General features: G+C 39.5%; 1 protein-coding gene across 1 annotated transcript in view; it reads right to left on the reverse strand.

The window, feature by feature from the left end:
• FANK1 (fibronectin type III and ankyrin repeat domains 1) overlaps positions 1-10908 on the reverse strand; it is a 33674-nt gene extending 22766 nt beyond the window's left edge. Inside the window, exons 1-3 of the mRNA XM_075072673.1 lie at positions 10808-10908; positions 8743-8946; positions 5432-5556 (exon numbers count right to left, since the gene is read on the reverse strand). Coding sequence (XP_074928774.1) covers positions 5432-5556; positions 8743-8946; positions 10808-10908 — 430 coding nt within the window. The remainder of the gene's footprint in view (positions 1-5431; positions 5557-8742; positions 8947-10807) is intronic.
• Between the last annotated feature and the right edge of the window lie 1126 nt (positions 10909-12034).

Raw genomic sequence — 12034 nt, forward strand, 5'->3', positions numbered from 1 at the left:
CTGTGCGCTGCGTGAAGAAGAACTTCCTTGTATTTGTTTTAAACCTGCTGCCTATTAATTTCATTTGGTGACCCCTAGTTCTTGTATTATGGGAATAAGTAAATAACTTTTCCATATTCACTTTCTCCACATCACTCATGATTTTATATACCTCTATCATATCACCCCTTAATCTCCTCTTTTCCAAGCTGAAGAGTCCTAGCCTCTTTAATCTCTCCTCATATGGGACCCGTTTCAAACCCCTAATCATTTTAGTTGCCCTTTTCTGAACCTTTTCTCGTGCCAGTAATTGGGGACTTTAACTACCCACACATGTGTTGGAAAAGTAATATGGCACAAACTGTCTAATACGTTCTTGGAATGTATTGGGGACAACTTTTTGTTTTAGAAGGAAGTAACCAGCAGGGCAACCATTCTAGACATGATTCTGACTAACCGGAAGAAATTGGTTGTGAATCTGAAGGTTGAAGGCAATTTGGGTGAAGGTAATCATGAAATGATGATTTCATGATTCTAAGGAAAGGAAAGAGTTAGAGCAGCAAAATAGGACAATGGACTTAAAAAAAGCAGAAAAAATAAACTCAGAGAATTCGTAGGGTAAGGTCCCACAGGAAGATAATCTAAGGGAACAAGGAGTTCAGGAGAGCTGGCGGTTTCTCAAAGAGACAGCGAACAATCCCAATGCAAAGGAAAGACAGATATGGCTTATATAGTTGGGGATTGGTCCTGCTTTGAGCAGGGGTTGGACTAGATGACCTTCTGAGGTCCCTTCCAACCCTCATATTCTATGATTCTATGCATCAGGAGATCATTAAAGACCTGAAAATCAAAAAGTGCAAACATGGGCAAATTGCTAAGGATGAATACAAAAGTATATCACAAACATGTAGTGACAAATTATATCTAGCAAGAGACATAAAAGGCAATAAGAAGAGGTTCTATAAATACATTAGAAGAAAGAGAAAGATGAAAGAAAGCGTAGGTCCTCTGCTTGGCATGGAAGGAGAGCAAATAACGAATGACACCAATAAGACTGAGGCTTTTAAAAGGCTAATAGTAATCAGATACTTAGCACATATTAAGAATAAGGGGGAAGGAATGCAAGCCAAAATAGGGAAAGAACCTCAGCCAGAGGTTATGGGTCTATTACAGGAGTAGCTGGGTGAGGTTCTGTGGCCTGCGATGTGCAAGAGGCCAGACTAAATGATCATGATGGTCCCTTCTGGCAGTAAAGTCAGTAAGCCTAAGAGACAGTTAGATACATTCATGTTGACAGGGCCTGTTGAAATTCACCCTAATGTTCTTAAGGAACTAGCTGAAGTAATCTCAGCATGGTCAATGAGTATCTCTGAGAATTCAGGAAGGAGAGATGAAGTCCCAGAGGACTGGAGAAGGGCAAACATAGTACCTCTCTTTAAAAAGGGAAACAAAAGTAGAATTACGGGGAATTATATACTAGTCAGCCTAACTTCAATATCTAGAAAAATACTGGAACAATCAGTTTGGACAAGAACCTACAGTAGGTTAATAAGTAATAGCCAATACGGAATTGTCAAGAATAAGTCATGCCAAACCAAACTAATTTTCTTCTTTGACATGGTAACTGCCCTAGGGAATGGTGGGGAAGCTGCAGACTTGATATACCTTGATTTTAGTAAGGCTTTTTACACAGTCCCACATGACATTCGCATAAGCAAACTAGGGAAATGTGGTCTTGATGAAAGGGGGGTGCATACCTGGTTGAAAGACGATATCAAAGAGCAGGTATCAGTGATTCACTGTCAAACTGGAGGGACGTATCTAAAGACGTTCCACGGGTGTTTGTCCTGGGTTCAGTACCATCCGTTACTTTCATTAATGACTTGGAAGATAGAGTTGCAAGTACGCTTACAAAATCTGCAGATGACACCAAACTGAGAGGGATTGCTAATGCTTGGAGGACAGAATTCAAAATAACCTCAAAAAACTAGAGAACTGAAATCATCTAAATGAAATTCAATGAAAATAATGCAAAGTACTACAATTAGAAAGAAAAAAAAAATCAAATGCACAACTACAAAATGGGGAATAACTGACTAAGGACTGAAAAGGGTCCAGGGTTACAGTGGATCACAAATTGAATATGATTCAACGAAGTGATGCAGTTACAAAAAGGACTAACATCACCCTGGGGTGTATGGAAGAGTTTCATATATAAGATATAAGACAGATAACTGTCCTGTTGTAATCGGCACTGGGGAGGCCTCAGATGGAGGACAGTGTCCAGTTTGGGATGCCACACTTTATGAAAGATATGGACAAATCTGAGAAAGTTCAGAGGACAACAACACAAATGAAAAAAAAATTAGTTAACCTAACCTATGAGGAAAGATTAAAAAGAACTGGAATGTTTAGCCCTGAGAAAAGAAGACTGAATAGGGAACTGACAATAGTCTTCAAATATGTTAAGGGCCATTAGAAGAGGACTGATCAATTGTTCTTGTCCAATGAAGGCAGAAGTAATAGTAATCAGTTTAATCTGATTTATCAGTTAGGAAAAGCTACCTAACTATATACAGATAATTAAAGACTGAAATAGGGAAACAACAACCTCTCTAGGAAGTCTGTCACTGAAGGTTTTTAAGAACAGGCTAGACAAACACCTTTCAGGGATGATCTAGGTATACTTGTCCCTGCCTCAGCACAGTGGGGCTGGACTATACGACTTCTGAGTCCCTTCCACACCTGCATTTCTATGACATTATAGTTAACCATAGAACAAAGATAAAAGGTAAGGAATTTTTAAAATGGTATGCTTGAGTAGCAGGTAATTTCTCCTTGAATTTCAAGACCGAAACACCAGTTACCCATTAGTATGTACGCCAACAACCAGAAAATAATCAAAGAGTGGGAACATTCAAATATATTTTAATCCATGATTTGGAATAAGTGTATGCAGGGGTACAGAATTCTTATGCCCTTTTTCCATTTAGATTTCCAGAAAAAATATGAAAGTTGTAAATTATGTATATTAATGTCTAATACAACAAAGATATAAATATAAATCTAATTATTTACAGTCTTGCATAATTGGCATAAATGACTGGAGAATCAACTACCATTAATGTTGTCTACCTGGATACATCACTGCAAATTTCCTGTCCACACTACTGAAACATACATATTTTAAAATAATCTTCAAAACTCTAAATTCCTCCTTGGCATTGCCACTGCAAAACCTCCCTGTCAAGGTTACATATCCACATGGCAGGGCATCTAGTTCCCAAGGTAACCACAGTGTGAATCTGCAGGACAATTTGTTTGGAGAAGAACCGTTATCTGGTTGTGTAAGAGACCAACGGAAGAGTCAGAGAAAATAAAAGTGAGATATATGAATTTTTTAGTGCTGTTCCAAAATTGAATACAAATAATTTTCAAAATTAACATTTCATATGATGAATTTAAGCATGCATGCCTGTGCTTTCATATGAGAGTTCTGTCCCCTCACAATAAAACATAATAATTAGAAAAGGACAAGAAATCTGCACAGGTGAAAGTCATACATTTTTCTTTTGAAATGAATCCTTCATGTATTATAAATGAGTCATTTGGTTACAGATGTGCAAGCAGTCATACTATAATGTGGTGATAACACCTTTATTTATGGAATTTAAGGCTCTATTGAAAGCAGTGAATAAATGATGAGCTCATTGGTGAAGACATTCACCAATTAACAAGCAGCAGCTGTTTGTCTCTCTTTTTTTAGGGCCCAATTGATTAAAATTGCATGCCTCATTTAAGCAGTATTTTCTTATACTTTTCCTGGAGGAAAAAAAAGCCAGAACACCCTTTTTTCAAACAGAGCCGTTTCTTTTCTGATTTATTAAACCACTATCCAACTGAATGCAAATTAGAAACCTAGAGTCATATTCTGTTTTCATGTGCACAATATAATGTGCACAGACTATTTTACAAATGAGTTAATGGAAAATATTTACATGCAACTGCAACAGTTAAAAGAAAATAGCCTGTATGGCAAGTTATTCCGATTTAAGCCATAGTTGCTTCACTGTTTAATATAATTGTTAATATTCATAGGAATTGCCATATCACAATGAAGAGTGAAGGTTCCAAAAGTGCAGTCATTGTGTCACATTTACCACAGAACTGCAAAATTAGGAAATGTTGGTCCATTGGCAGTGCCAGAGTACTGCAGTAAATTTACCACATGAAGATTACATGACCATGACTGCTAAACAATGAGATGCGAGTCTACGATCAGTCTATAAGTACCTACATGGGGAACAGAATGTTGATAGAGGGCTCTTTAATCTAGCAGACAAACACACAGGTATAACAAGATCCAATGGCAATCATGCAGGTTGCAGACAAAAGCCTGAAAACGTGATTCAAATGTGACTTAAAAGACTAAGAACCCAACATTTATTATTTTTAATGATTAAGCCAATTTCTTGATTTTGGGGGCCTGACTTATCATTGTTGAACACTTGAGGTTGGTAATACTGCATCTCCCTTTGCTTTTCTATGTTCAAGAATCACATCTTGCAGTTGGTCTCTTCTGCTAAGCAGTAAATTGTACCGCTTCAGCTTTAACTTTTAGAATGACAGCAGAAACACAATTTGTTTAGAGCACACAATACACAGATATGATTCCCGGACACACAAAAAAATAAAGAAAACTAACATTCTCAACAAAAAAAATTCTAAGTAAATTATATGAAATAGAATAGGCCAGAAAACATGAAAAATGTGTTATTAGGAATATTTTTATTCACAAGGGATACATATTCCACCACTTATGGCCCTGTCTCGGTCACTCAAATTCAGAAGATATCTTTCACTGATTAAAGTATTTCTGATTCTTTCCCTTGTGCTACTCCCCAGTGAGATAATCCAAACCACAGAGTCCCGTATCCCACTCTCTGTGGCACAGAGACATTCTCTAGCCCTTCATGAAACCTGTGGCTGACAGACTCAGATATATTTTCTGTTCTTCCTCTTTATGGGACAGACATTTATTTCAGTTTGAGAATAAGCCTAATTTTGAATTCAAGTGAAGCGAGTAAAAAAAGAAACCACAGTAGCGTTTGATGGAACAAGTAACACTCCTGGCCTATTTTCTACTCCAACACTTGGGGTCTGAATAACATGAAGAGGAAATTGAAATAGCACACTATATTTTGAAAAATTAAACTACTATTTTAGAGAATACAGAACTAAACAGTTTGTAAGTGACTCAGAACTCATAATACTCTTAGAATAAGTAATAAACATATGCAATATATTTATGTTTATAAAATATACATTTCAATGTTTGTGAATTCCAAACTACAGTCTTCAATTCAACAGCTATTTTATATCAATTTTTAACAAAATAGTAAGGAATTTTGTAATTTTTGTCACCTTATAATAAATTAAAGTCTGTACTTACTTGTAGTGGATACTGAGACAGCTGGACTATAAGAACATTCCCCTGTAGAACTAGTGACCTTTAGTCGAAATCTGTAGGTCGTTCTTGGCTGAAGACCTTCTATGACATGTTGTCTAGCATATCCCCTAAAAAATCTCTTATATAATAATTCATATAGTATTTTTCAAACATTTTGGCAAACAATATTTAAGCATAATGTCCTGATGCATAACTGCTCAAGCAAAAACGTACATACAATTTTAAACCACTGCTCCCACGCTGATCTATCTACAGGATCTAGACCTTACAGCTGTGTCTACATTGGGACAGGAAGAGAGAGAGCGAGTGGGGAAGCTGCCCCTCCCCCCCAACAGGCAGGACCACCCGGAATGCAGAGGCTTTAGGGGCTGCAGGGCCCTGGGCTATGGGGGCCCCAGGCCTACAGCTCTAAAGCCCTTTTCAAAATGCGGCCCTGCGAGCATAGACTAGAGGACTCAGGAAGAACAGGGCAGCCGCGCAGCCAGCAGCTGGAGAGAAGCGGTACTTTCCCCTTCAAAGCCGGCTGGAGAGAAACTGCAGGCCAGGACCCCGTAGCCCCCTTAGCCCAGAACCTTGCAGCCCCTAAAGCCCCTACGTTCCAGGTGGCCCTGCCTGCCGGGGCGGGGGCAACTCCAAGAATCACAGCTCCCAGAATCGCAACCATGAGGGTGGTGCCGCGCTGCACAGAGCCACCTGCACACCCTCTGCACCAAACAGGAGCTACCCCAGGTAAGTGCTCTGCACCTCCTGCCTGCCCCAGCCCTGAGCTGTCCCCTGCACCCTACTCTGAGCGCCCTCCCACACCCTAACTCCCTCCCAGACTCCGTACTTCCAGCCCTGAGCCCCAGGAGGAGAATGGAGGGAAAAAAGTGAAAAACGGGGGGTGAGGGGTAGGGGATAAGAGAGAATGCTCCCCCCATGGGGGGGACAAAAATGAAGCTGAGCACAGGACCCCACTAACTCTAAATCCACCACTGGTGGGAGGGGGAGGAGCGGGGAAGCGCCGCATCTCCACTCCTCCCCCTCCCCCCCAGAAAGTCCTAAGTGCTGCCAAACAGTTGTTTGGCAGCAGGGAAGTGCTGGGAGGAGTGGGGATGCAGCATCTTCCGGGGAGGAGGTGGACTGAGGGTGGGAAGAGGTGGGTCTGGAGTGGAGCGGGGATGGGAAGAGGCAGGCCTGGAGCATCCCCCGGTAAAGTCAGCACCTGTTCTTCTGGGGGTAGGGGAGCTGCTGCTGTGCAAGGTGCTTCCTAGCGTCCTTGCCTGCCTTATAGTCTGCAGTGGACTGTGCCTGTGTGGGATAAGCCAGGGATACCTCCCCACCACAGTACAGTACAGTGCTGTACAGTATATAATGCCTTTTCTCTGCCCCCCAAAAACTTCCTTGGAACCTAACCCCCTGCATTTACATTAAATCTTACGGGAAAAATGGTTTCGTTTAACATCATTTCACATAAAGTTGCATTTTTCAGGAACATAACTACAACATTAAGTGAAGAGTTGCTGTACCTATATAACTATATCAATATAACTAGTAAAACTTCCCCATGTTGACAAAAGCCTAATTTATACACTCATTTAAGGTTAAGTGAGCATGTAAATTAGATATTTTCAAATGGAAACTGCCCCTTAGAAGCATAAACAGCCATTTGCCTATACTAATCTGTGCATACAATTGCTGCAACTATATCTGAAAATTAGGCACAGATTTGAGAGCATCTTTATAAACCAGGTGCTGAATATATAGTTTTGTTGTCATTTATGGGTTAAATACATTTTGCAGCAGTAATACCCCCATGGGGGAAAAAAACAGGTGTCTAATAAGTTTCTTCTACATAACAAATACAAAGTGAAAGGGTTAATTAATTATTTACAAGAATTCTATAGAGTTTGCCCTTTGACACGTATTGCATCCAAGATGCAAAATTTCTGCTTCTAAAAATGCTATATTTATCAGAATTTTTTTTCCCAAAACCCAGCATCTTAAAAACATTTTAATTTTAAAGTATATGAAATGTGAAAAACTGCTTTGGCAGAGCATAAAAGGTCAGTATTAATACAGTCTAATTCTGCCACCTAGTGACAAATCTTACACTGTAAGGTTTTCTAAATACTGGGAACCATATTATGCGTTACTGAAGAATGTAGAGTCAGTGCAGCATGCCATACAGTGCAATGCAAGAGGCTCAAGTTAAGAAGTGACTAGTCTTAAGAAGTTTGATCTCCTGGGGCTTTAGGGGAAGGCAGGTTGTACTGTGAAGGACGGCTTACAACATCAATCCATGGACTGCTTTACAAACAAGCTGCTCTTCTTACAGATTTTATGTTGGTGCCTATTTATATACAGACATGAGCAAAAGGGAAGGGAAGGAGCAGATCCCACAGCCACTGCCCTCTAACCCTAACATCCCTAAGCACTCTTAGCATCATCTTAGCTCCTTACTCCTATAGAGGCAAGTTCTGCACTTTGCTAACTAATCATTATTCAAGTTAGGCACAATGTGGAAGGGTAATAAAGGTACTCAGTGCTCATTTTGTGGGAGTAGGGTATAAAGCCACTTTGTGGGGGATGGGGGGTGACTAGTGGCCCTCTCTCCCACATTTTGCCTATACAGACCATAACCCATGGAAAGAAAAGAGAGGTCATCCCTAATAATATTAAATATATTCTCATGGGAACTGGCCATCTTCTCCGAGATGATTGTACCACTTTGGAGCTGTGAGCCAGCAGGTTGCATGGTAGACTGAGTTTTCTTTTCAGCTATCTGTCAGCCAAGCAGAATCCACACCTCACTCACACACACAATGTGAAATTCTGGCCCCAGTGAAGCCAATGGGAGTTTTGCCATTGACTTCATGGGTGGCCAGGATTTCAACCATTGTCTCTCAACTTCACCTAACATACTGACAGCCATATATAGCAGTTAAGGGGACAATCACTAATTGTGACCAAGGGAAGTGAATGGAAATTAACAGCCATGTAGGTGTTACTCAGTTGCTTCAGGTATGCACCTCTCATGATCAAGCAAGGTGGAGCAGAGTAACAACATACTCTTTTTTTTTACAACAATTGTGGGTAATACGTGGTACTACCTCAAAAATTGTGCTTATATTAAGTAATTTATTTCAAAAGAAATCAGATTTTAAAAATTGAATGAAAAATGTAATAGTTTTCAGAACATAACAAAAACATTGCCATCATAATAAATATTTAGCATTTCTTCTTCACTTTTCATCTTCAAAATGCTTTGCAAGCCATAACTTAAGATAAAACTTAATTAATATTGCACCTACGTATAAATGGTACCATAGGTATGTAATTTGGGGTCTTCTTCTTCAATTGAAATCTTTAGCCATTGCTCTTGAGGTCCTTTTCTTTGTGCTGTATTTTCCAAATCCCAAGAGAGTTGAATGCTGTGATGGGTCACCTCACCTACCACTGGAGGATGTGGTTTTGGGATAGTATGTTTTCCTAAAAAATATTTCAAAATATTATTTCTGTAACAAAGAATGTAAAAAGATCTTCATATGTGCGAAACTGCATTTTAGGTGTTCATTGATTAGTTTTGTTATTCCTATTTTGATTAAGATCTTGCATTTTTCAAATATTTTTGACGTATATCGGATTTACCCAAGAGTACACACTCATGTATAGAGAAGAACACTCTTAAATTTTTTGCATTCCTTTATCTTGCAAGTAAGATCATATTTTAACTCACCACTTGACAGGGAAATAATACATAATTATTGTGCAAAGATGACTTAAAAAACATAATGCTGAGTTGGTGCAGTGGACATATATGTAGTTTGAAGTGTGTACTGACTGTGTTTTAAGTACACTACAATTTATACATAAAAAGAAACTCCAGATGGAGAGTTCTCTACAACATCCAAGATGCCACAAGCTTTGGAACACATTTTAGAAAGCCTATAGTGTTACAGTTTATCAATAGTGAAGTGTCCCAGGTCACAAAACAAAAAAGTCTAGGAATAAAAACATAATAACCAATGAATGAGGCTAAGATTTCAGAAGTTACATACAGTTAGTTAACATTATACTCATTTAAACTAATCAGTGAAAGTCTCCTTATTATATTAAACATCCTTTACACATATAGTCTAAGGAACACAAACTGACTATTTCACATTGTTTATTAAATGTACAAGGGACGAGGTCTCTCATGCTATTTGCAGTGGCTCACAACTGTGAATGCCTATCTCAGGGCAGACTGTCAGAAAACAGGGTAGACACCCCAAGCTGGTGATATTTCATCAAACCAATAACAAATGTGAACTCCTGGGTCGCTATACCAGTCTTACCATGGAGTCACAGACTCTCCAGTCTATCTTGCCAAGCAAACTGAACTTTGTGATAAAAGTTTACTTATATCAAAAATCACACCACATCAGGTTACTCCAAGTCTCAAGAGACAAATCACTTACCCCAGATCTTACACAAAAGACAAAGCAGGTAGCTAATTCTACAGTAACGTAAACGAAGGTTTATTAGCTAAGAAAAGGAAGTGAGCGTTATTGAGAGGTTAAAGCAGGTAAAATACATATATAAAAGTGAGTCACAGTTTGTAATTCCAAATGGTGGCAGTGATGTAATAAACTGCCGGTCTCCAAAAAAAATATTTCAGGGCTACCCAGAATAACTGGGAATCTCTGTCTTCTCATTCAGTTTCTCTGACTTGTTAGAATACAAACAGTCCAGAGATGCAGGATTTTTCCTCGAATCCATATTTAAATTTTTTTCTTACAGAAAGCAAGTTGACAGCGTCTGTACCCACATGGGCTTTTCATTTGATGACAGTGAGTAAGGAAAGCACTTTGAGCCTCTGACCTTCACTCATCACACACCATGGCCACTTGCTTTGAAATCAGCCTTTTTTCTGTTAAAGTTTTTCATTTGCATTTCATAAGGCTTCTTTCTTGTCTGATGATTTATTCAGTTATAGGGATCTTTACAATGTAGATGTTTGCTATTACATTATAACATGACACACAAGTAAAATAATACCTGTAAGATCCATTAGTTTTCATGTAGTTTAAACACTAAATACACTCTTATACTTTGATCTATACTAAAGTGAATTGACCTGAATACTCTCTGGCATGACTTGGTCTGCTAGCCTCACAATGTCAATCATCTCGTCAGCACTATGAGTAAGCAACTGCTGAATAAACCAATACTATTTTTTTCTCAAGTTTTGAGTTTTTCAACTGTGTAAAGGTAGGTTCTTGTCCTTAAGAGAGACTAGCTGCAGGAGGAAGGGGGTGGAAGAGGTGGTGGCCTGAGACTATCTTTGCTCTGGCCTACACTGGGGGCGAGGGGGGAGGGATCAATCTAAATTACGCAACTTCAGCTACATGAATAACATAGCTGATGTCATCGTACTTAGATCTAATCACTGTGGTGTCTTCACTGTGGTGAGTCGACTGCTGATGTTCCTGCATCGACTCTGCCTGTGCCTTTCAGCCTGGTGGAGTACAGTTGTTGACGGAGAGCATGCGGGGGTCAATTTATCATGTCTAGTGTAGACGCGATAAATCAGCCCCTGTTGGATTGACCGCTGGCTGCCGATCTGGGAGGTAGTATAGACATACCCTCAGTCATAGATCTCAACCTGGCCCAACTGTAGGAAGCAATATATAGCAAAGAACCAAAGATACACAAACCTTATTTATGCAGGAAACTTAAAAATTATGCGGGATTCATTTCTTTAGTGTAAATGACTGCCACCTGTTTCAAAATTATTTGGTTTTGATGTAGATAATTTCCAAAGATAAAGATGAGGGGACACTAAATTTGTGCAGATCTTAGGTGACCCTGGATCTAAAATGAGTGACATCCCTTGAAACGAGGAACATCTGAGAAGTAAGGACCTGGTACCTGAGACTAAAAATACAATTAAAACTGGTTCAAGTCCTTGCCTCTGACTACCAGCAGTCACTGCTCCAGTGCTGCTAAGCAACCAGAGAATTCCAGGTATACTTTCATTGCCCTTCTCATTGCTTTCCATAAGCCAGAGGCAACTACAAACAGCAGCAGCTTCAGCTAGCCTTCACATTAAAGGTACTGTAATCCTGTCACGTATCCCACAATGTGGAGAACAACAATGAAATTCCTCAGGGAAATGGGAGAAAAGAGGGAACTGTTAAACCCCATGTAGAGGCAGAAAGAGGACAACAAGACTCAGAGAGGGGAGGAAGTTGAGAAACTGGGAGAGAAGATGAACCTTATACTAGGGACAGGCAAAAATAAAAGGGTACCCAGCAAAGGTGGCAGAAGAAGAGTGGAAAGAGGGAAAAACTATACTGAGGGATAATTTGGGAAAGGGAGGAGGGGATTAGTGCCCCCATAAAGTTGCCAAAATGAGGGAGCAAAGTTATTGCCTGCTGCAATCACACTAGATAGGATAGCAGGTTGCTAGATTTTTTCCCCCAGTGAGTTGCAGCCTAAACGGGGAAAGGTGATTTTGTGGGAGAAGATCACAAAATATTAGGGAGAAATCTATGGATTCAGATTCACATTTTGAAATGTTTACTTTATCTTAGAACTTCTGAAGTTCTCCCATCAATA

This window comes from Chelonoidis abingdonii, chromosome 15 (assembly GCF_003597395.2).
Source record: "Chelonoidis abingdonii isolate Lonesome George chromosome 15, CheloAbing_2.0, whole genome shotgun sequence".
In the NCBI taxonomy this organism is placed as follows: domain Eukaryota; kingdom Metazoa; phylum Chordata; order Testudines; family Testudinidae; genus Chelonoidis; species Chelonoidis abingdonii.